Source organism: Calidris pugnax, unplaced genomic scaffold, assembly GCF_001431845.1.
Source record: "Calidris pugnax isolate Ruff unplaced genomic scaffold, ASM143184v1 scaffold11, whole genome shotgun sequence".
Taxonomy (NCBI): domain Eukaryota; kingdom Metazoa; phylum Chordata; class Aves; order Charadriiformes; family Scolopacidae; genus Calidris; species Calidris pugnax.
Window position 1 is genome coordinate 9,909,430 of NW_015090803.1, and position 21,519 is coordinate 9,930,948.

The 21,519-nt window shown below is 36.7% G+C and overlaps 1 protein-coding gene across 5 annotated transcripts in view; it reads right to left on the minus strand.

Annotated features, from left to right (window-relative positions):
• Positions 1-200: 200 nt before the first annotated feature.
• Positions 201-21,519, minus strand: part of TAX1BP1 (Tax1 (human T-cell leukemia virus type I) binding protein 1) — a 54,306-nt gene continuing 32,987 nt past the window's right edge. For 3 of the 5 annotated variants that reach the window (XM_014937737.1, XM_014937740.1, XM_014937741.1), the window contains exons 8-18: positions 21,260-21,445; positions 18,978-19,205; positions 17,751-17,897; positions 16,447-16,540; positions 15,113-15,231; positions 13,748-13,873; positions 11,796-11,867; positions 7,346-7,520; positions 6,882-7,030; positions 1,988-2,073; positions 201-1,319 (exon numbers count right to left, since the gene is read on the minus strand). In XM_014937737.1, the coding sequence (XP_014793223.1) occupies positions 1,118-1,319; positions 1,988-2,073; positions 6,882-7,030; positions 7,346-7,520; positions 11,796-11,867; positions 13,748-13,873; positions 15,113-15,231; positions 16,447-16,540; positions 17,751-17,897; positions 18,978-19,205; positions 21,260-21,445 (1,584 nt within the window). In that variant the 3' untranslated portion in view covers positions 201-1,117. The remainder of the gene's footprint in view (positions 1,320-1,987; positions 2,074-6,881; positions 7,031-7,345; positions 7,521-11,795; positions 11,868-13,747; positions 13,874-15,112; positions 15,232-16,446; positions 16,541-17,750; positions 17,898-18,977; positions 19,206-21,259; positions 21,446-21,519) is intronic. The other 2 variants (XM_014937738.1, XM_014937739.1) reach the window with 2 other exon arrangements.

Genomic DNA, 21,519 nt, shown 5'->3' on the forward strand with positions numbered 1-21,519 from the left:
TTTGCTTTGTGTATTTTACTTTGGTATCATCCAACTGTATTCAATAAACACCTGAAGCAATCAAGGATGACACCATTAATGCACAAAATCACAGAATGCTACAGCCTGGGGAAAAAAAGAGGGGGGAAAAAAAGGAGTATTTTGATATGATCAGTCCAAAGGCCTTCAGATTTTCGAAACAGGAAAAAAGGACCACCGACTCCAGGAATAATTCTGCTTTTAATGTAACAGGACTACTGTACAACAAGTGGAAAGCAAATTTACTTAATACAGTTAAAGTAAATATAAAATGTTTAGATATACACACATGTTTTTACTTACTGGAAAGAAATACATAAAGTTAAAACGCAGAAGGTTTTAAAAGCCCTAAAGCCAAAAGGAACACAATTCACTGTTGAAGAAAATAGAACACTATCTCCTACTGAATGCGACTGCAACATAATGGCCATGGGGTTTTAAACGATTACTTTTAGGCATTTAAGCACAGCAGTGTCTTTCAACTCAAAAGTGCTGCCTTCAAGGATAATGTCCTTAATTTAGCATTATCCCTAAAGGCAAACATTCCGTGTGTTAAAGTGAATTATTTGCCATTACCTTTGTTGCAAGCATGTAATCTCACAGTACATGCAGCTACGCTTCAGAAATGTACTAGAAAACTATAGTTTTTTTTAGGGTAAGTAACGTCACTTTCCGATTTAACTGTTACTCAAAGAAAAACTACACAAATTTGCAGGAGGAACAGCCGTGTATCCCATTTGTAATCACACCTCAGTTACCAAGGCCGAGAGAAACCACAGGTTTTATGCAGCAGAAGAGCATGGTGAAGCTGGGCTCGTTCTTTCTGAGGCCAAAGTCATTCCCGTGTCCTTACGAATCCCACTACCAGGGAATAAATAGCTACTGACACAACAAGGGGGGGGGGGTCTTTTAGTACAGGGTGAGGCAGAGAGAGAAGACAACCCGATAGCAGCTCACAGCCACGACTCATCACGGCTCCCGTTAGAGTTAATTAGCTTTTAATCAGAGGTTTGCCCTGCTACGGAGAAGCGGCGCTGTTCTAGTTCCGGAGGTGGGACCGAGAGTGGTGGGTTTGAAGCTACGGGGCAAAACAAAGGATTTAATCGAAATTTAATACGTTCTGATCAAAGTGGGTCTGGACGTGCCTCTCGAAGCCCTGCTGGTCGTAGTCGGGCGGGAACTGCTCGCTGCACATGGGACACACCTTCCAGTGGCTCTCCACGTGTTCCTCAAACTTGCTCTGGTCGTAGTTGGGTGGAAACATCACGTCACAGAGAGGGCACTTCTTGTGCACGTCGAAACTGCACCAGGAGGTGGAGGGGAAGGAAAGGAAAGAGTTATTGAATCTGTTACTGAGTTATTCGATCTGTTATTGCCAAAGACAATTTACAAGCAGGATCCTGTTCCCACCCATGCGAGGAGCTTGACTCCAGACTCAAATCTGAGCAGATTTTGTATCTAAGCGCGTAGCGTACGTTGAATTTAAATGTCTCTGCTGAAAGTGCTCAATACAGTTAAAGTCGTTTCACAGAGGAATTCCAAAATAACCTGGCATTTTAAAAGCTACATAATTTTGACATAATTCCAGCTACCACTGAATACAAATCTATTGAATGTCTTAATGGCCGAGCAGTTTCATGGGAAACCACTCTCCCTACTCATAAATGCTCGCTCTGAGCAAACATCACACTTTATAAAAGCTCTAAACTTGGTTCACAATTAGGTTGGGGGGGGAACCAAAAGTTACTCATTCATTTACTGAAGAAATTGTTCCCGTTCCGTCAAAATATGGTGTAAGACAAATAACCTTCCCTCTCACAGCGTATTCTCTGACAGTTAATTGTAAACCAAACATTCATTGCAAACGCTCAATAGTTTTTCATCTCCACCCCCCACCCCGGAGTAAAGAACTCTGCAGTTCTTCAGAAGTCATCCACACCATTAAAGACCAGTAAAAGATAACATTTACCTGGAATCAAAGCAGAAACCTGTCCCACGTTGATGCAAGAGAAGACTTGGAGGATCAGGAGCAGAAGGTACGGTGTTGTCATCAGCCTATTTAAGGAAAAAAAATAAAAAATTAAATGATATCCACTAGAAAGAGCTTTTTTCTTTCCCCTCCAAATCATTTTTTGTTACGGAGCATAAACATGGATGAAATTTACCAATCAATACCATCATTTACCATCAATATATTAAAGGTTATTAATTATAGCATAAGGGCATTACCCAAAATTATGTGGGAAACATGACAGAGCTGGGTCTCTTTCCCCATTCAAAATTATTAACACATTGGACAAAACCCAGCTTTATAAAGGGTCTTCACCCAGACCCAAGAGAAACCACTCGATGCCCAGCCCTCACAGAACTCAGCGCTCCTGGAGTTACCCATCTGCCATGAAAATGTTGGAATCCTACAGAAATGTTAGTCCCTTATCAGCAAAGGAAACCTCTGGGTCTTTTTGCAGGTTCTACACCAAGGTTAAAATGTACTGAGTGGCAAAGTGTGTTGGTAACACGTTATTCAAGTAGAAGTGCTGTTACCACCGCCCTCCCCCGGGGAGTGTCAGCAGAAGCAACTGCTTGGGCATCAGCCTCCCCACGTGCAGATTTCTGCTCTGCCACCACAGGCCAGGGGGAAACTAAAAATCTTAATTAAAATCAAAAATTCAACTTATACGAAGGTTTGCCATTTAAAAAAAATTGCCATTAAGAAAAACGTTTAATAGGTTGGGTGCCTTTTTTAATTGGTTTTGGGTGGGTTTTTCACATTATTTACTCTAGTTATTAGTTATTTGTTCAGTATTTTGCCCCCCTCTTGCATCTCCTTTTCCTTTTTTTTTTTGTCCTTCCTCTCAGGTTCTGGCAAGTTGTGCCACCCTGCCATGTCCAAATGCAACACCCTTCCTCCCTCCTTTTTGACAAACTGATCTGAGCAGGCTGCTTCCCTCTGCCCGGGCACACAGCTCGCTGGTGTGCTGCCCTGTAGGCTCTCGCTTCAACAAAAGGCAAGCACGAGTTATTAGCAGTTTTTTAAAAAGCCTCTTCTGATGTCAAAGTAACACTAAGTTTGGCGTGTCTTAAGGATAAAGCTTTCTCATGACCCAGTTCAATTAACTAAAAATCATGCTGCGTGCTCCTGAGAGTAGCTTCTGACCTGTGCACCATCCAAGAACGGCAACACTGGGTACACATTGATATTATGGAAAGGCTGTCTCTTCAGTGCACTTCTGCTGCTCTTGGCCAAGTATATTAAAAAAAGATTAATTCTTAACCTTGTTGTGCTTAAGGCAAACAAGAAGAACACAGATTATATTAAGCATAAACACAAAGTGTGTATTGCTGAGATAACCATATAATTAAAGAATGGTCAAACAATAATGATGAGAACTTCATCTTAGTCTGAGATTCAGAGCTATTCTCAGTTGCACTGAACAGTACACAAATCAACCAATGACTAAAAATTCTCATGCGCTGCCCTGGGCTAAGTTGGAACTTCTGGAAAACACAAGGAAGTGTCCCATGGGACTGGACTCCGACAGCTGCCCACTTCTGTCAGTTCAGATGGACAAAGCTCCTGAAGTCCACACTGTAGAACAGAGAACTATAGGAAGGGAAGATGCATCTTACACATCTTGGTTGGCAAGTGCCAGGCCTTCAGAATTCAGGAGTTTGGACGATTAAGTTAAGGACTTATAAAAGATGCCTTTAACATCATGACTTAGCCATATCACTAGACTCTAACTCTGACTCTCTCAAATTGCCACAATGGGTTCCACAGATTATATGACTCCAAAATACATATAGTATTACACAATAAAACAAGGTAAAAGAGAAGGGTCTTCCCACTAGACATGGAAGAAGGGAAAGCCAGATATTAACCATCAGAAATAAGCGTAACTCACAAACCAATTTTGTCTCAAGAACTGCTTTCTTGATTACAACAGTGATCAGTTCCAAGACTGCCAAACAGGAATTAGGAACAAAGCCATGCTGCACTGCACAAAACCCACAGACTTGGAACAACCCCCGTCTCTGATTTCTACAGACCATTTTAACACACAACAGTAAGCAAAGTGATGCCCATCTTAAGCTTTAAACACTAAATGAAGAGCCAGGTCACTAACGCACAGCGTGGGTAACATGGAAAGAAGAGCACACACACCATCTTCCTGTGATTCAGCTCTGCCACGGGAGGGAAATCAAACAAATTCTTTTAGGTCTCTACCTCTGGGCAAGCAGCCTGGTCTCCCTGGAGGTACCTGGCTACCAACTGCTCCTTTTATGTCTACCCTATGCAAAAGACAGCAGTTAGTTGCCAGGGTAAGATCAGGCTAATAAAGTGTAGTGTTTTGGGGTGGTTGGGCTGTGTTTGTTATTTTTTTAACTAGAAGAAAGGCCATTTTGGATTCATCTCAAAAAAATCTCCTGACCTGGTTGTCAGTTGCCAAAAGTTACACCCCCCGCCCCCCACAAATTTACTGGGACTAACAACATTGTTTAAGAGTCTCAGGATAGTTATTCCGGGCTTACTGCCAACTGTAATCAGGACAACTTTTCTAAAACTCACACTTTAGTATTAAATACATATATAAGCTTTGTTTATGGTTCTCTCCCATACATACCTGCTTCTACAAATTATTTGCTCCCAATGATTACGTTTTGGTCAATTATGGGAGAATGAGCAAATGGAAAGTTAGTGCTGAGTAGATGAGGGCAGGAACTTGTGGCAAGTCAACTGTTCTACACAAAATCACCCACTGTGTGCGTGCTCATCTGGCACCATTAACACACACCCGCGTATCCTTCTCAGAAATCATGGCTTAATTGGCCTAAGAGTTCCAAAAGTCAAAGCTATGAAGAATTCCGGGAAGGCCTGGAGTCATACAAAACTAAGGGGTTTTTATGTCACCAACTACCTGGAAGTGCCCGTTCCCAAGGAACAAAGAAGGAACATCAGTAATATTTTAAACAAAGCAGTGAGACTCCCGATCCTTTTCTTCTGGGAGGGAATCCTCCTCCAACAAAAGGCTCTACTCCTTATTGGTTTAAAAAGGCACAGAATGACATCTTCAACAGCTCATTTTAAAAACCAATACAACCAATGGTAATCTCTTCATAGTTATCATTTTATGTTTGCCGTTTCTTCTGCACAAACGAAAGGCTCTCTTTTATAATGAATTACCTACATTAATACGGACTTTTCCCTGGTTATTTCTTTAAATACTCCATTAGAACTGTTTTATCATTGGCATATTACTAAGTATCTCCAGAAAGATTCTTGCAACTTCTCATTTTCATGCAAATATGTACACTATTTCTGGGAGTCTATTTCTGGGAGGAGCAAGCAACTGAATCTCATGTGAAAGTAAAAAAAATAAAGGTATAAATTATTTGATTTAAAGGCACCTTTTCTCAAGTTGAACTTTATTTAAGCCTGTTATATTCTATCTCATTACAAAAATCCAAGCTGTGTCAGCAAATGAGCACAAGACTCTAGCACTGTTTCTCTTGGGTTTGCAAGAGGGCAAAGCACATAGATCAGAAAGAACACCCTGCTAATTAAACTGAAGCAGACCGACTAAAGAAGAGAAGAGCTTGTCATATGTAATATCTACGTCAAGAATGATCAGATTAAATATGCAAAATGTGAAGTAAAGGTGGGCAACAGCATTAAGCTCACATTCTAGATCTCAAACAGGCTGCAAAAGTTCTGACAGTTTCTCTAATTATTCACAGTAATGGACATCAGGGGCAAAAGGTAGGAGGGAGAAATACATTTTTCTCCATTATAGGTGCTGAGCACCAGGGCTAAAATCATGCCTGTCTGAACACTGATCAGTTTCTGCAAAGGTTAATAGCAATTAAATGTGGCAAACTAGACTAAATGAGAAACAGGTCATGATACCACTGTACTTGCAAAGAGCACAATACTTTGCAGAAAGGTATCCCTTGTTTCATACTTTTTAAGGTGCAAGAGTACTTCGAATAAGAAAGAATAATAAGTCTGTTCCTCTTCAAATGAAGACATACAGACCGGTTTATTACAGAAGCCCATTTACTAGAACCAATTTTTATACCGAAATGTGTAAGTTAGCTTTTCTTTTTGACACAGTTAACTAGTTTCCATTTAAAATATAAAAAGACCTAAAAAAAAAAAAGAAATCGGTGAGAATCTGTCACTTTCAGTTTAATCAACTTTAGGTAACAGTCAACCAGCTCTTCCAAATAGACATTTAACAGTAAAAAAACACCAAAATGGAAATTGACAAATGCAGATTTGCAAAAGACAGAACAAAAAAAGATTAATACATTAGAATGAAGTATCTAATATGAAACAAATTTTTTGGTTTTTTTGTTTGTTTGTTTGTGGTCTTTTTTGCTAACATACACAGCCAAATTTTCATTCAGCATTTAATTGAAAAGATTGGTATTGGGAACCTTTAAATTTATATTTATTCTGTTATAATTTAGTTCCTATATCCAAATTATGAAGATGAGTAAGACCTGGCTACGTTTTGAGCCCTCATTCTACCACACAAGAGAGAAAAGTCAGAAAGAGTTGAGATTACTTGGATTTTTCTACTTTAGTATATTAAAATCATACTTTCCTAATATCAAAGCAAGCTGTCAGTGCCTCAGGAGACTATGGGAACAAGTATATTATCATCAATTAACGTGCAGAGCTTTCTCCTTCAAAGAAAGCAAAATTCACCTAAACAACGTTCAGGGAAAAGAAAAACAAAGTCTGGATTTACATAACAATAAAACAGGCCTATCAGATACTGAAAACCTGTGTGCAACTCTTGATTACTCATTAGCAAACATATCAAGGAAAGAAAATAATAAAAAAGGTAACTTGCATTATTGTCCTCAGGATCTTCTAAACCATCAGGCCGACTGAGATTGCGTGAAGGCTGACTACACACGACATCATCTTCCAGCTCCCAAAAGGAAGGTCTAACAGGTGGTCTTTGGATCTCATCAGGATTAAAAGCACCATCTGCTCCATCTGAAGAAAAATTAATTAGAGCATCTTTGTTCAGTAGACTTAATATTTTGAGATTACAGATGCACTACCTTACATTTAGAAATCAAGACTTAAACACATTTTTGGTTTAATTAATATACAATAATAGAAGAGAAATCACATTTTTCAGAAGGTGTTTCTTTAAAACTTTACTGTATTGATTCTCATCAGTAATATAAAGGCACCGTGTACCAGTATAAAGATTGTTGGTGTTTAACCTGCATTAAATGACCCGTTGCTTTTGAGACAGTGAGAAAGAAATTATTCTGGGGGGGAAAGGGTGTGGAATTTACTGACCTCTTCTTTCCTGAATTGCATAAGGGTTTCCATACTGCAGTACTGGCAGTCTACTTGGCACTGCAGGAACTGCTCCATTTTCCTCTGAATACGGGCTGCGAAAATGTGATGTCTGTTGTGAAATCTGTCCTTCCATCATCCTTCCAGCTTGATTTCCTGATGTCCTGCCAAGTTCCTAAATAATGCAAAGTTTAAAATATAATTAACCTATGGAGTCCTAGCAAAGTTTGAAATTTTTATGAAATATTTAGATTTGATTTTAAAAATACATCTGCTAACCTTCCTTCACCTTTTCACCTTGATCTAGTGCCAAATAGACCACAGACACCAAAAACAGTCAATAAAGAAAATACAAACTGTTTCTCCATTTTGTGAGCAGAAAGAAGAAAGAGGGATGTTGGGGTTTTTTTCCAATTAATATATGGTATTATCTACGATGTTGAGAAGCGGTTTGAGGCTTTCAATGACAGAAGATATGAAAACACTTTCAAGCTGCACTATAAAGCAGACAATCTAGTTGGTACCCTTTTGTTCTTGTACTCAAAAAAGACAGACTGTACTATAGTAAAAAAAATACAATCTAAATGTAAATCAAATGGAGAGGGGAAAGGAAGGGAAGAATAAAGTAACAAGACAGGTCAGTATGTTAAGTAGTGGTTTCTACATCAATAACATGAAGTTGTCAGCTTCTTAGTGGGCGTTCTAGTGGGCACTAGCAATCTTGCAAAGGCCCCTGGGATATATATATGAAAACAGCACTAACTGCTAGACAGATTGATTAATTCTCTATCTGTGATGAAATTCAGACAAGTGATACTAGGATATAAACCTCAAGATTAGTATTTTCTATTTATATTAATAAATAGAAATTAGTGCTATTTTTCACAAAGGTAATCCAGACTAGGTTACTTATTTCAAATATTTATACTACAAGCATTATATGGAACAAACCTGCACCTAACTACAAATGAGTACATTTTAAATCCATGAGAAGTTGTATTTTCAAGTTATTACAATTCTCATGAAAAATAATTTGCCCTCTATGAACTTATGAACACAGTCCTAGTTCATCCTCCTCCTTTCTACTCTCTATATGTACACTTACAGTTTAGCAAGGGTTTGTGTGTAGCTTACTTCCAAAATGCAGTGTTTCCATCCACAATATAAAATTGCTGAATTTATTGAGGGGCTTAAATGGCCTGCTTTATTTAATTCTGTTGTTTAAATATTTGTGTTAGACAATTAATTCTTTCGGAAAAGCTCAAACAAAACTCTTCAAAAAATAACATACTTAAAATTCTAGGTTCTTGCATATAATCCACAGAGATAGCAATTATTATAAACTACTAAAGGGGGTTTGCAACTTATAAACCATTAAAACTCTACCCCAATACATCTAAGCTAATAATTAAAGTGACTTAAGTGTGGTCGGTGCATCAGCTGTAATTCATCCGAAGAAAAGTATTTCTCATCCTTCCATTTAATAAAATGGATAGATAGATTGTTAAGACAGATATGCTTTCCAATAATTTTGTTCCTTCTGTTTAGCATTTTCTTCCCTGGGTTCATGTTTAATATTTGCTAATACAAAATTAACAAAAACCTCAAAGATAGAAGCGTGCCTTTTCCTGAAAAGGCTTTAAACTGAAACTTAAAACCAAGACCTCAGTTACCAATTTAACTGCATGAGACATAAAATGTCTCAGTTACTAAGAGGGAAAACTCAGTATATTTTTCTTGAAAATGAGTAAACTTCAGCCCAAACTCCAGAATACAAAAACACAAAAATCAAGTTCCAAGAACTACCCTGAAAACAAAGCACCACTCAAATGAAAAAAGACGGAGATTATACATTTATTGTTCTACACCTACTATCAGGTTTCAGACATAAAGGGTTTGGACTCCAACAGCAACATCATAAAGTCATTTTCAAACAGGAAAAAGGTAGTATGTACAAACAGAAAGGCAGCTTACGGAAAATTATCTTTTTGGAGCACTGACTGTAAATACAGTAATGAGCATTTTCTGTTAGAAAAACCTTCTGATACAGGACAACACAATTTCTACCAACCACCCTCCAAATACAATATCCTCCTGTAGATATAAGTGTTACTTTAGATTTATAGACTAAATTGCATATATGATTGAAATGGTTAAGTGGTTAGGATTACATCTTAAAATTTTAGTGACTGTGTAAAATCTAAATAATTAATCTTTACTCAATACAAAGCAGGAACAATTAATTATCAGTGAAATTATGATTCTCCTTTCTAAAAGCAGTTTCTTCTGCAATACGGAAGCAGTTTAGAATGAGAGGCAGTGGCATTAATACTTTAATTTTAGCATCACATAAGATTAAAACAGAACGTAGATCAAAGTGACTGTAAAAAGGTGCTGTAAAATAGCCTCAGCCAGAAGTTGGATAGCTGGGGTAGAGAATGATTTTTAAAAAGTTAAAAAAAAAAAAAAAAAAAAAAAAAAAAAAAATCAAAGGCTATAGAAGTATGTAAATAAAATAGAAACCGAGTAATTTTATAGGTTTGAAAAGACAGCAAATGAACATTTTTAGTATGGATGTTTGGTGACATTTATAAACAAACACTGATAATGGAGTATAAATTGAAAAGCTGTTTACTATACTGCGCTTAACCTTTCAAATCTTGGTTCCAGTCTAGCAAAGCACTTTGATTCTTCTTTGTAACGTAAATATCTATAAATTTGGCAGACAAAGTTCCAAGCTTTTATAAGCTCCATACATTATTATTATAGTTGTTCTCCTTATGTGTTCTGTTTAAAATTACTCCCTCCAGCTAAACTAGATACATCAAAACTCAGCTTTTATTTTGCTCTCTTTTGAATTAGAAAAATATGAGAGATCCATTAAAAATTACATCTTTGATTAAAAAAAAAAAAATCTTCTAAATACCAACTACCTGAGAACCTAGAATTTTACAAAACACTTAACTAGTTTAATCTGAAATTAATTTCAATTTATCAGTAGGGAAATTCCTGTTTTTACTAAGTATCTGTTCATACTGGATTTAAGTGATCTGAACAATCCGAACTTTTCCACAACATCCTGCAATACTAGATGAATGTAATAAAGACATTTTATTATTTCACCTTTCAGTAAAACCTAGCTTTGATTAATTGTCATATAATACCCTAGAGGTACTTCCAACATTAGAACATTAGCATGAATGTTTCAGAATGTCTGGTTTAACACTAATGGTAATTAATTTGATTAGGCAGTGAACTCTTGAAAGTAGCAGTCCATTTTCTATCACGTATTTAAAAATCAGAGTACTGTTTGTGCACCTTTCTTCTCTGATAAAGACATTCTTCCAGTTGTATTTTACTGAAGTCACTACTGTCCCATGTCAAGCTCCTCTCATTATAACAAGCAGTCAATAAGAGAACTGCAGGTGTCAAAAGGATTTGGTTGTATGCACACATCATGAAAAACCTGGCGATTCTACTGCTGAAATGTCTACATCTCTAGTTATGGAACACTAGATAAAAGCAAAAATAATCCCAACCACTGATGGAAAAAACCCTGTCCAACCAGGTATGTACCATTCATGTCTTATGCCAGGATTCCAAAGAGAATAAAGTTTCCCAGTTGTGCTGCCTCTCAGACAGTAACTCCTGAAAGCATCGGGGACAGAGTCTGTCTGCAAGAAATGAAATTCCTCCAAGTTTTGTTACTGATGCTCCCTCAGAGGCTGAAAGGCTGCAGCCGGAGCTCAATAATAATCTCTCCTATTTGGCCAAGCAGCACTAAGGTAGTATCAGCCTCTCCACACAACACCGCTGAGTGTACTTCACTAAGAGATAAGAGTAAAGCAGGAAGGAGGCTGGGAGTCCACTGAAAACTTGCAGAAAAATAGTGATGCTGCCGAGATGAGAAAGGAATATAAAACAAAACTGGCAGGAATTCCTATGTTCTATGAACTGTACAGCTAGCTGCAATCTCAGATCATTAATTTACACAGAGTAATCCCTGTCTGCAAACAAATAATTATTTTAGATCCTGGACAGAATATCATTCTAGACAGAAACAAAAGAATAATTTTTGCCACTAACATTTTTGTTAGATTTTATGCAGAAAATGCTCTAGAACACTATTACAGAATAAAAACCAGCAACACTTTCAACGGCTGAGTCAGTTTTAGCAAGTTGGTATACCAAGATGTACGTTTTTTAAAAAAATATATTCGTATTATAACAGAATTTGTAGTTTAAAATGCTAATTCATTTTGGCAAAATATCCAAAAGTATATGGAAAAGAAAAGATGGAAAGAAATATGGGCAGAAAGAAATAAATATGGAACAACATGGAAAAGTATGTTTACAGAACAAATTCTCACTTCAAAATAAATTGCAATTCCTCGAACCAAAGAACCTCACAGCGTTAATTTACAAAGTTTAACAGGAATCCTGACAATACCTTCTCACTGGTGAGAAGTTCCAACTGTGATGCCAGTTCCTTTATTTGTCTCTCTTTCTCCGCCAGCTGAACCTGTATCAAAAGAAGTTTAAGGTTCCTGTATTAGTGGATAGGAACTATTTCCCTGCATGCTATATTGGGAAAACATGAAGTTCAGTGATTAAGTTCATCTTTCAGAAGGAAATTATTTTGTCTAACATAGTTACATGCAACATCTAGTACTACTACAACATCCAAATCAACAGGAGTGTATCAGCTGCCTTATCTTGCCACTTTTCAGAGAACAGTTGTGGAATGACAAAATCCCAACATAAAAACCAGGAGTGGTGTCAGTAATACTAAACAGGATGGACCCCACTGCCCAGAAACAGTTGCAGGTTTGCAAGCCTTATCTCATCATTTCTGAAGGAATCCGTTGGCAACCATCTCAGTGATTTCTTTCATTCACTTCTCTCCAGCTCTTACGTCCCACCACAGAACTGAGAGAACCAAAACCTCCTCTTACCTCAAAAGACACTAAATTTGTTTCACAAACATCTACCTTGTGTCTCTGTTGGGTGCTCTGGGGGGAGATGCAACTGGCACATCACACAACTCTTCCACGCTTCCTTCTTGCTTCAAAATGATTATTTAAATAATCTTTCTCTACAAAGCGCTATTTTATTTCAATTCTGGTTACTTTGTAGATTGCCTCTCCACTTCTTTTTCTAGCTCAATGCTCTGCACAGTTACATTTTTATTTTTTTTCCAATTCTGAAATTCCATCTTTAGTTCAGGTCAGAGAGAAATTTACTGACTGGGAAGCAAAGCTCACTTTTTCTTCCCCGCTTGCACCCTCCTGAACAATAGCACGTTCTGAATTGCAGTCAAATGCTTTCAATTTTGGAACTTTGCTTTCAATTTATTACTCCTGTTGTTGAGGAGTTAAAAACAAACTTATTTTACATTAAATTATGCACGGCAATCGATCACTGCTAATTAAGAAAATTAAATAAATTGGGAAGAGTCATGCATTTATAAAATTGAAATTAGAGCTTGAAAAGTGTGGGAAAAGGGCAGCACAGCCTACATAAGAGTGCTGACATAAGGCATAGAGTAATTCAGTATTTTATAAAGAAAAAAGCATTGTAATTTCCAATGGAAGGGTGTTCCTACTAGAACTGATATAATCACAGTTTGATTTATCCCTGCTCATCACAATGGGCAAAAACAGGCAATAGAGTATTCTGTCCTGACAACTACACTATCACCCCTAAACTGAAAACAAGCATAAAAGCTGGTCTTACGGAAATTTGTTGCTTTTATCTTGTCCTTGTTGACCTAAAAAGCCACTTCAACATCTGTATTAGTATCACATAATCTCAAAGATTAAGGCCCTTGTAAGTTAAAGCTGCCCGTTACACTTGACTTTCTGATGGGTGTGTTACATCACTTTACTATAACTATAGTTGAAATCCTCCAAATTAAAGTGATTCTTTCGTGATGACTTTAAAAACAGTATGTCACTTAATTGCATCTCTCTAATTAATTCAGATAAAATCCATTAGACATAACTACACTGGTAACACAGCATGAAATATAAAGGTTTTGGACAAACACGCCAATCAATATTCCTGTTAGTATTATAGTAACAGGAAATTAGAACTCTTTACCCCTTTTTTTCCTGTGATACAAGATCAACGACATTTAGAGGTCTGTCTAAATCCACAATACGAGAAGGCTGATAGCCATTTGGTGACGTACTTGGCAGATCTGTCTTACTTTAAAAAAAAAAAAAAAAGCATTACAAGACTGCTGTTTCTACAAGTGCAAAACAATTTCTTTTTACAGAAAAAATATACTTAGTGTTTTTTCCCCATTAAAGCTCTTCATTACTTGAACTATTAGAAATTAACAACTATGTTAAGAACAGGATACCACATTCATTGTCATAAACAAAATCTGTAACTTACTTTATACTGATCCTCCATCGCTGCTAGCTGTAATTTTATACCCTCATTGGTTTTCACTTGTTCTTTCCACTTCAGCTCCAGTTTAGCCAGTTCATCAGCATAAACACTGCATTTAATCTTCTCCTCCTAAAGTAGTTAATACAATTTTAAGAGATTTTAAGAGATTTTCCCTCCCTCTCCCAACAGTGACACTGTATAACCCCATGCTTTTAGAACGAGACCATTTACAAATGGCTTCCCCACAAAATCATGCCTGACTCGAGACTCTGAAGAGGACAGGACCACTGAACACTGCATAAATGATGTTCAATATGTATTTATTTTTCTTGCCCAAGTTTTTTTTTTAAGAAGCTGATATTCCTCTTTAACTTCAGTTTCAAGTTTCTTTGTACCCTAATACTGCATTGCAGTCGTGATTATCCTTTCAAGTGTCTCACTTCAATACAAAACCTTTCCCCATGCAGCTTTTACAACCTAAGTATCTTTCATCCAGAAGGTCAAAGGCAAAGCTCTCCTCAAGTCCCACTACAGAAGCAATAGCCTAATGCAAGCTCTCCACAGACAGGGTAATGAGCAGAAATACATGACAGTTGTTACATCCTGAAGAGTGCGTTAAAATAGAATAATCTCATTATGATGAGTAAGAGAAATAAGATCAGAGAGAAGACAATACCTGGAAAGCATTTCTTAATCCTATAACAGTTGACTTTTACCACCAGCATCACTGGTGCAATACTCCATCATCATACACACAACCAAACTGGTTAAATTAAAATCAAGTTAGGACTGACAGGTATTAACATCTGAAGGGCATTACTATTGTGACTACAGCACTGTTGGTGCCAGCTTTGGTCCAGAGAACCATATAAAAGCCTTTATGTATGGCTGAGCCCAAGCTAGGAGGGCAGCACCTGCTCGAATGCCAAAACACTGTAAAAGCCCAGGACAGTCAAATTTGTAGTAGTTATTACACTTGAACAGCATATCAAACACTACTGTACTTGTTCTAGACATCAGCTGGCTTATAGCAATATGATATATTTGATTTGTAAAATCAATTACACTTAAAATACAATGGAAAAGAAAAAGTATTCAAAATCTGGAGCACAGAAGTAGTATTAGTTTTGTTCATTTGGTTTACTGCATCTGGGTTTTCCTGAGGGGCCCTTGTCTGGACCCTCCAACACCAGAGGTAATCAAGAGCCGACTTCATAAAAATGTGTTTTCTAATGTTAAGGTTTCTATCATAATCACACAGTATCACACAAACAAGCAAGGCAACTCAGCTGGACAGGCTTGGTGGTTTTAAGACTTAGCAACTATAGCTACTTCCTGCTCAGCTTTACGAAGCAGCCGTTTACTTACTGCCAACATTTGCTTGCATTTCTTATACTTCTCTGTTTTCTCAGCAATTTCTTTATTCATTTCACGTACTTGCTCCTTTACCATGAATTCCGAAACTATGTCAGTTGAAATGGGGCTAACTGTGAACATTGAAGAAAAAAAACAAGAATATTGATTTTTTTTGTTCCATAAATAAAGTTTGTATAAGAGAGGTGACAGGGCAAGTTTGACAGTGCATCAAGAAGAGAGTGCTCCACGTTATCCAAGCAAATAGTTTATCAGAGACAATCAGGATCACGTGAGTAGTGATACATAAGAACAGCAGTCATGTTGGTATGTCTGTGTTCAGTTCTCTCACACACTGAAAAGGAACATAAATGTAGACCCACATATTACAAAAGTCTATGTAAAAAAAAAAACAAACCACAAAACAAAACCAAACAGAAAGACATCTCTCCCCAGAGCTCCCAAGAAAGTAAACACCAGAATATATATGATATCATCTAACCCAAACCATTCTATGATTCTATGATTTTATACTTCTGGTTAAAAATATGAAGTGCTTCAGCAATTCACTTCATCCCATTACATACTATAAAGTTTGCTGGGATTTTATTTGTTTTAGGAAATGCTTGTGTTTACTTATGACAGGAGGAAACTGACTGAAATTACAAGATATAGTCTCTATAGACAGAAAGAATGCATTAATTATAAAGTAACATGAACTAAATAGGTCAGCATTTACTGGCATTTACCAATTTAAATAATAAACTAGCTTAGTCTTAACCTATTCTATGTTTATGTTTCAGAAGATTACTTTTGTAAGAACTTAATAGTTCATAAAAATTATAACCTAGTTAAACATTTTCTAATAAACTGCTACTGCCTATAAATCATGAGAACAGTCTATAGACTTGACCTTGCCATCACATAATCAGAACTTTTCAGTGGATTTGATTGTACAGTATAACGCTGCAGTGGACAGTCTTCGTAGGAGAACAGTAAAATTATCTTGCTGTTGTACACAGTTCGCAAATTTCAAGAGAATTTTTTTTTTAAAACAAATTGTTTATTAGCTTGGCAAAACCAACTCTGCCTTAACTATCAAACGAAGAGTTCACTCCTACTGACATTAACAAATTCCAACTGAACTGTTTTGAAAAGATACATGAAGGTATTTGTGAATGTTACCACTTGAAAAAAGACAAAACTTTTGGATTAATTTTGAAATTTATAATCATTGATTTACTAGAACAAGTCCATCTATTTTTTTACTATAAATACTATTAGGGACTACTTCACACAGACAACACTTTCAGGCTGATACAAATAGATAAAACGTAAGCTGGTGATACCTGGAGATGCAGGCAACTTTTTGTCTGTAACCACGGCAGTAGCTGTCTCAATGTTAGATGCACCTGTCAGTTTCTGTTGATGCCCTGCAATTTTCTTTGTGAAAAGAAATTTTGTTTTGGTATTTAATTAAATTAAAGCCAAAGCACAAAACAGCATATATCTTGCACTATCATCTCTTCCAAAATTGGACTAGATGAAATTGCTCATTAAAATAGGAGGTAATAATAAATATGCAAACACATTCAATTCTACTAAAACTGAAATTGCCTCAGATTATAAAGTAAGATTATAAAAATCATAAAGTTCTTTTTCCCTAGAAACAGCAATTTCTACGCAAATTATTAGAAAAATCTCATTTTCTAGAGAATCAGTTATAAATCCATCAACTTAAATCTAATATTCCATTTAATAAGTGCTGGACTTCCAGTGTAAAAGTAGTGAAATTTAGTGTTTGTTATCAGATGTACAACACAGCCAAATACATGGAAGATTTTTAAGAAGCCAGAGGTGTTCCAATATGACACCTCATTCACCATTGACCTTCTGGATGAGAAGACAACTTTAAGTAATCTGTGAATCAAAGCTGGGTATCTACCCCATTTGTTCTGTGGACAGCAGAAATATTTAAGTCTGTCTTTCTTAAGATAGCACATATGTACATCATCTTATTGCTCATACATCTTTTCTTCCATCTGAGCTCCTCTCCGACTCAGTCATTAACTTTCACAAAGTTCTGAACAACTCTGCTCTCAAATTTGTCCTAAATTCACTAACAAGTTCAGTTATTCGGTGGCATAAGACTCACACCATCATTGCAAAAGCCTCCTTTATTTATGGAACAAGGCTTAGAAGAGTTAGAAGAATAAAAATATGCATATGGAACATAACTATATACTGTGTCACTGAAACTTTCTCTTTGAAATCCTCCTCCAAGTTCTCCTTTTCCCCCACTTTTGGGTTTGGAGATTTGGTGGGGTTTTTGTGGTGGTACTGAACAGAGGTAGTAATTACAGACTTTTTCCCTGCTTCATTTTGAAAATTCTTCCTTGAACAATGTTATGCTTATAGGTTCATCCAAACTGTTAACTTTCTACATACACCAGTTACTATAAATCCTATGGTTAGTTTTGACAGCTATCTAAAAGGAATCATAGAAGTAACTTAGTTTTATGGAAGAAAAGGGTAAAATTAAGAGCTTACTGCATGTTTTAATGCTTTTTAAAAGCACTGTGTTTTGCAGCAGGAAATTAAGTAGTTGCTAAACAGTTCCAAAAGAGATTGCGTTTTCTCCCATTCTACTTACTGCCAGTTCTGTAAACTTGTTTACTTGTTTTTGAAGTTTTTGACATTCTTTGAATTTTTCCTTGTAATGGTCAGCAGCCATTTGCAGACGAAGCTTCAGATCTTCAACTTCTCTGCGCAGTTCCTGCTCCACTGTGTTTGAAGTTTCCTTAAAAAAAAATTACAAACTATTCTCCCTTTTGTTCAAATACCACTATTTCCCAAAAAAAATCTTTTTTCAATTAAAGAAAGCATAAAGCTCCGTGTAAGTACAGAAGAACTTCCTATTTTCTTTGTGGGAAGGAAAGGAATAGAGTAGTAGAGCAGAGATAGACACGGCATCTGTGCTGAACTTCATTTCAAGCAGGACACCCTGAGGAAGTAAATACACACTGGTACAACACCAACTGGCTACGTGCCGTACTCAGATACTTTCTGGTGACTTGAGTCATCCCAATGATCTGCTACTTCTTTCAGGATGCAATTCAAAGACATTGTATATAACTTAAATTCTTAGAAAAAACATGTCATTCTTGGATATTGTAAATATAATAGTTCTTTTGAAGGTTGCATTATTCATTTCATATTTTCTGCACTATTTTGAAAGATATATTGAGCTGAACAGTCATTAAATTGCTACATTATTACAGTAATCCTAGTAGCGAATTAATCCAATACAGTTGCAGTCATGACAGATCCGGTAAAAAACCCACTTAAGTCAGAATGATGAAATTTAAACTGCTCACTAGATTTTTATGCAAGATGAAGAAAGTCAAGACAGTTTCCATTACAGTAATATTTTTATACTTATAAATACTAAAGCAAATTACCTTTGACGACAATTATTGGAGGGACTCTTAAGAATAAAGTAAGAATTCATCAATAAGGGAAGACCATTATAAAAAAAATTCAATCTATTTTCTTATCTGAATGAATTTTCAATGCTACTGTGGCTCACAAAAAAGAATTAAGGGAGAGGATTCAAAATAATATATATAATACTATGTTATTCTGTGAAAATAATCTGGGGGTGGAGGAGAGTAGTAGCAGAAGCCTCCTCTCTTACCAACCTTCCAAATCAGCCAACTCACACTTGATTTAAGGTAGCAACTTGAGTGCCAGAAGAGAATTTGATAATAATTTCTACTAAATATCCAGAAACATATTTTATTCCCCAACTTCAGCAAAGCTAGCTCTGCCAGATTTTATAAATACAGATAAGCTCCAGTACTAAATACTGACAACTTACCTGCTCATTTTTCAAAGTTGTGATTTTTTTAAGTTCAGCTAAAGCATCAGCAAGCTGCTTTTTCATTTTGTCATTTTCCAGACGTGCACTGTGAAGATCTGCCATCGTCTTATCTCTCACATTTACTGCATCACTCAGCTCTTTTGACATTAGGACAGCTTCTTGTTTGCTAGCCTGAATCTGATCTTCAGCTTTCCGAAGCTGTTCTTTTAAAATACTTGCATCGTCCTGGGGAAGAGAAGAGAGGGAAGAGAATCCACCATTTTTTAATTCAGAACTTAAATAGAGGTTGATATAGGGATTAGAAACATTTGAAAGAAAAACCATGGGTTTTCATAGAATCAAGAAGTAATACACAAGTACCATTTTCCCCATTTGCCTTTTTTGCCAACAGTTAGTGTGCAAACATATCTCACTGTGATGTGATGACAAATTTAAATAATCTTATTTCATCTATACTGCATTTCTGTGCTATTTTCAGCTTAAGTTTTAAAAATATGCCCAAAAAAGTCTTTCTGTTTTCCAAAACATCTTTGTTCTTGTCACCGTAGAACTCTTTAGCAGGCACAAATGACCATCCAACTTCAAAACCAAAGTTCATCCTACAGTAAGACACTGCAGGTAACAACAGAGCAAGAGGTCTTACAGTGCCTACAACTGGTTGACGTAAGACACTATAAAGCAGCTTTGGGATGTTTTCCTCCCAGCTGCATTTCCCAAGATCTTGCACAACAGGCTTCTCAGAAGCAACTGACAACAAAAAGCCATGAAGAGCAAGCTGCAGCACGCAGTATTATGATTCCCAGCACTGCTGCAGCTCCATGGGGCAGTCCAAGGGCTAACTGACCAAGCTGCACCACTGGCCTCTCATTCCTCAGAGAATCAGAGGATCACACACCAAAAAAAAGTAAATTCAAAGCTACTATAAGCTACTTGCAGTCTCTGGGCTTCCCGAAGGGATAATAATCTCATATTCTTGAGTCTAGACATAAATTCAGGTATCTCTAGTCCATTATTTAGTAAATTTTTAATAATTACTTAGGACAGCAAGTCCAGAGGAACACCAATATATTCTGTAAGCATTTATGAAGATGAATGGGCTAGGAAATGCCCTAAAGTCCTGTCCCGTAGCTATTTTTACAGCACATGATGCATCAGCTACATATTTCAGTAAATATCTGCAGTTTCACACGCTGCAAGACAAAACATCACAAGCACTTCAAGATTAATAGATGCCATAAATGTTTGGTTGCTTCCGCACCAGCACACACACACTCCCTACATGTTTTTACTTCAGTAGTAGTCTAACATATTCAGAAGCAAAACTGCAGAGCAGTCAAAAGACTAAAACATCTCAACAGCACTTTTCTACTTAAATTTTACATTCATAACTCACATTACTTTAATGCAATTTCTATTCTGTTGAGATCTAGACCTTTTCTGTGAGAAGACTGACAAGATGCACATGATGAAGTCACTCGCATAAACTGATTGTTCCATGCTGGGCTCAAAGGCTGTGTCTAAATTAACTCTTTAGTCTGGATCAAGAGCCCATCTGTGAAGCAAAAGTCCCAGTCAATTCCATTGTTACCTATCACACTTTAGATCACAGGACAGAACAGTCTCAGAGCATAGAAACTACATTCCTTTTGGATGAAATGGAACAGGAAGATGTGTATCAGGATCAAACACTAAATGGGTATTCTATTCGTAGCACCACACTAAAACTAGTCTGAAGTAACCACACCTGGACCACGGCAGCACAGGTACCAGTTCTTCAGCAACTTCACACTCCTACTATACCACCCTGCATAGCAAAAGGTGCCTCTTCCTTAGAAGTCCTACTGGCACTTATTACTGAGTTCTCCAACAACTTAGTCTATTTACATGGTATCTTATCCCTTCTCAGGTTTTACATCATTGTATCTTGACAGAACATTCAGCTAATAACTACTTCAGCACATCTTTTGACGTCATGAAGATAAAGGCAACTCAAAGGAGTGCACCACTTTTACTGATGCACTTTTACTGAACTCACAAATTACTCTTCACACGTAGTTCATCTCCCACTTCACATGAGACACCTCAAATAGCTCAGAATCCGCAAAACTAGAACAGAATTCACTCTTTTGCTCATTTTCTGCATCTACTGAGAACACCATAATCCTCTTGCATCTCAGCCTATACCCTGCTGATATCATCTTCTTCTTTTCTCTTGTCAAACACATACAACCTTGTATATGTTTATTTTAAACCAGGCTGATTATATCAGTAATGCTTACCTTGTTTGACGAGGAGAGCAAAAAAGCTTTCTTCATATTTTCTTTTTCAGCTATATATAGCTGTAATCTGCCAACCTCCTCTTTATAATACGATATCATGTTTTCTTTGTTTGCATCCAAATTCTTAAACGTCTGGATTTCTTTTACTAGTTTGGTGTTTTCTATTTCTGTATTCTTCAAGTGTATCTGCAATGATGCTAAAAAATGTCAAACTCTTCTCCCACGTTATGAAAAACTATTGTTCACCTGTCCATTTAAGT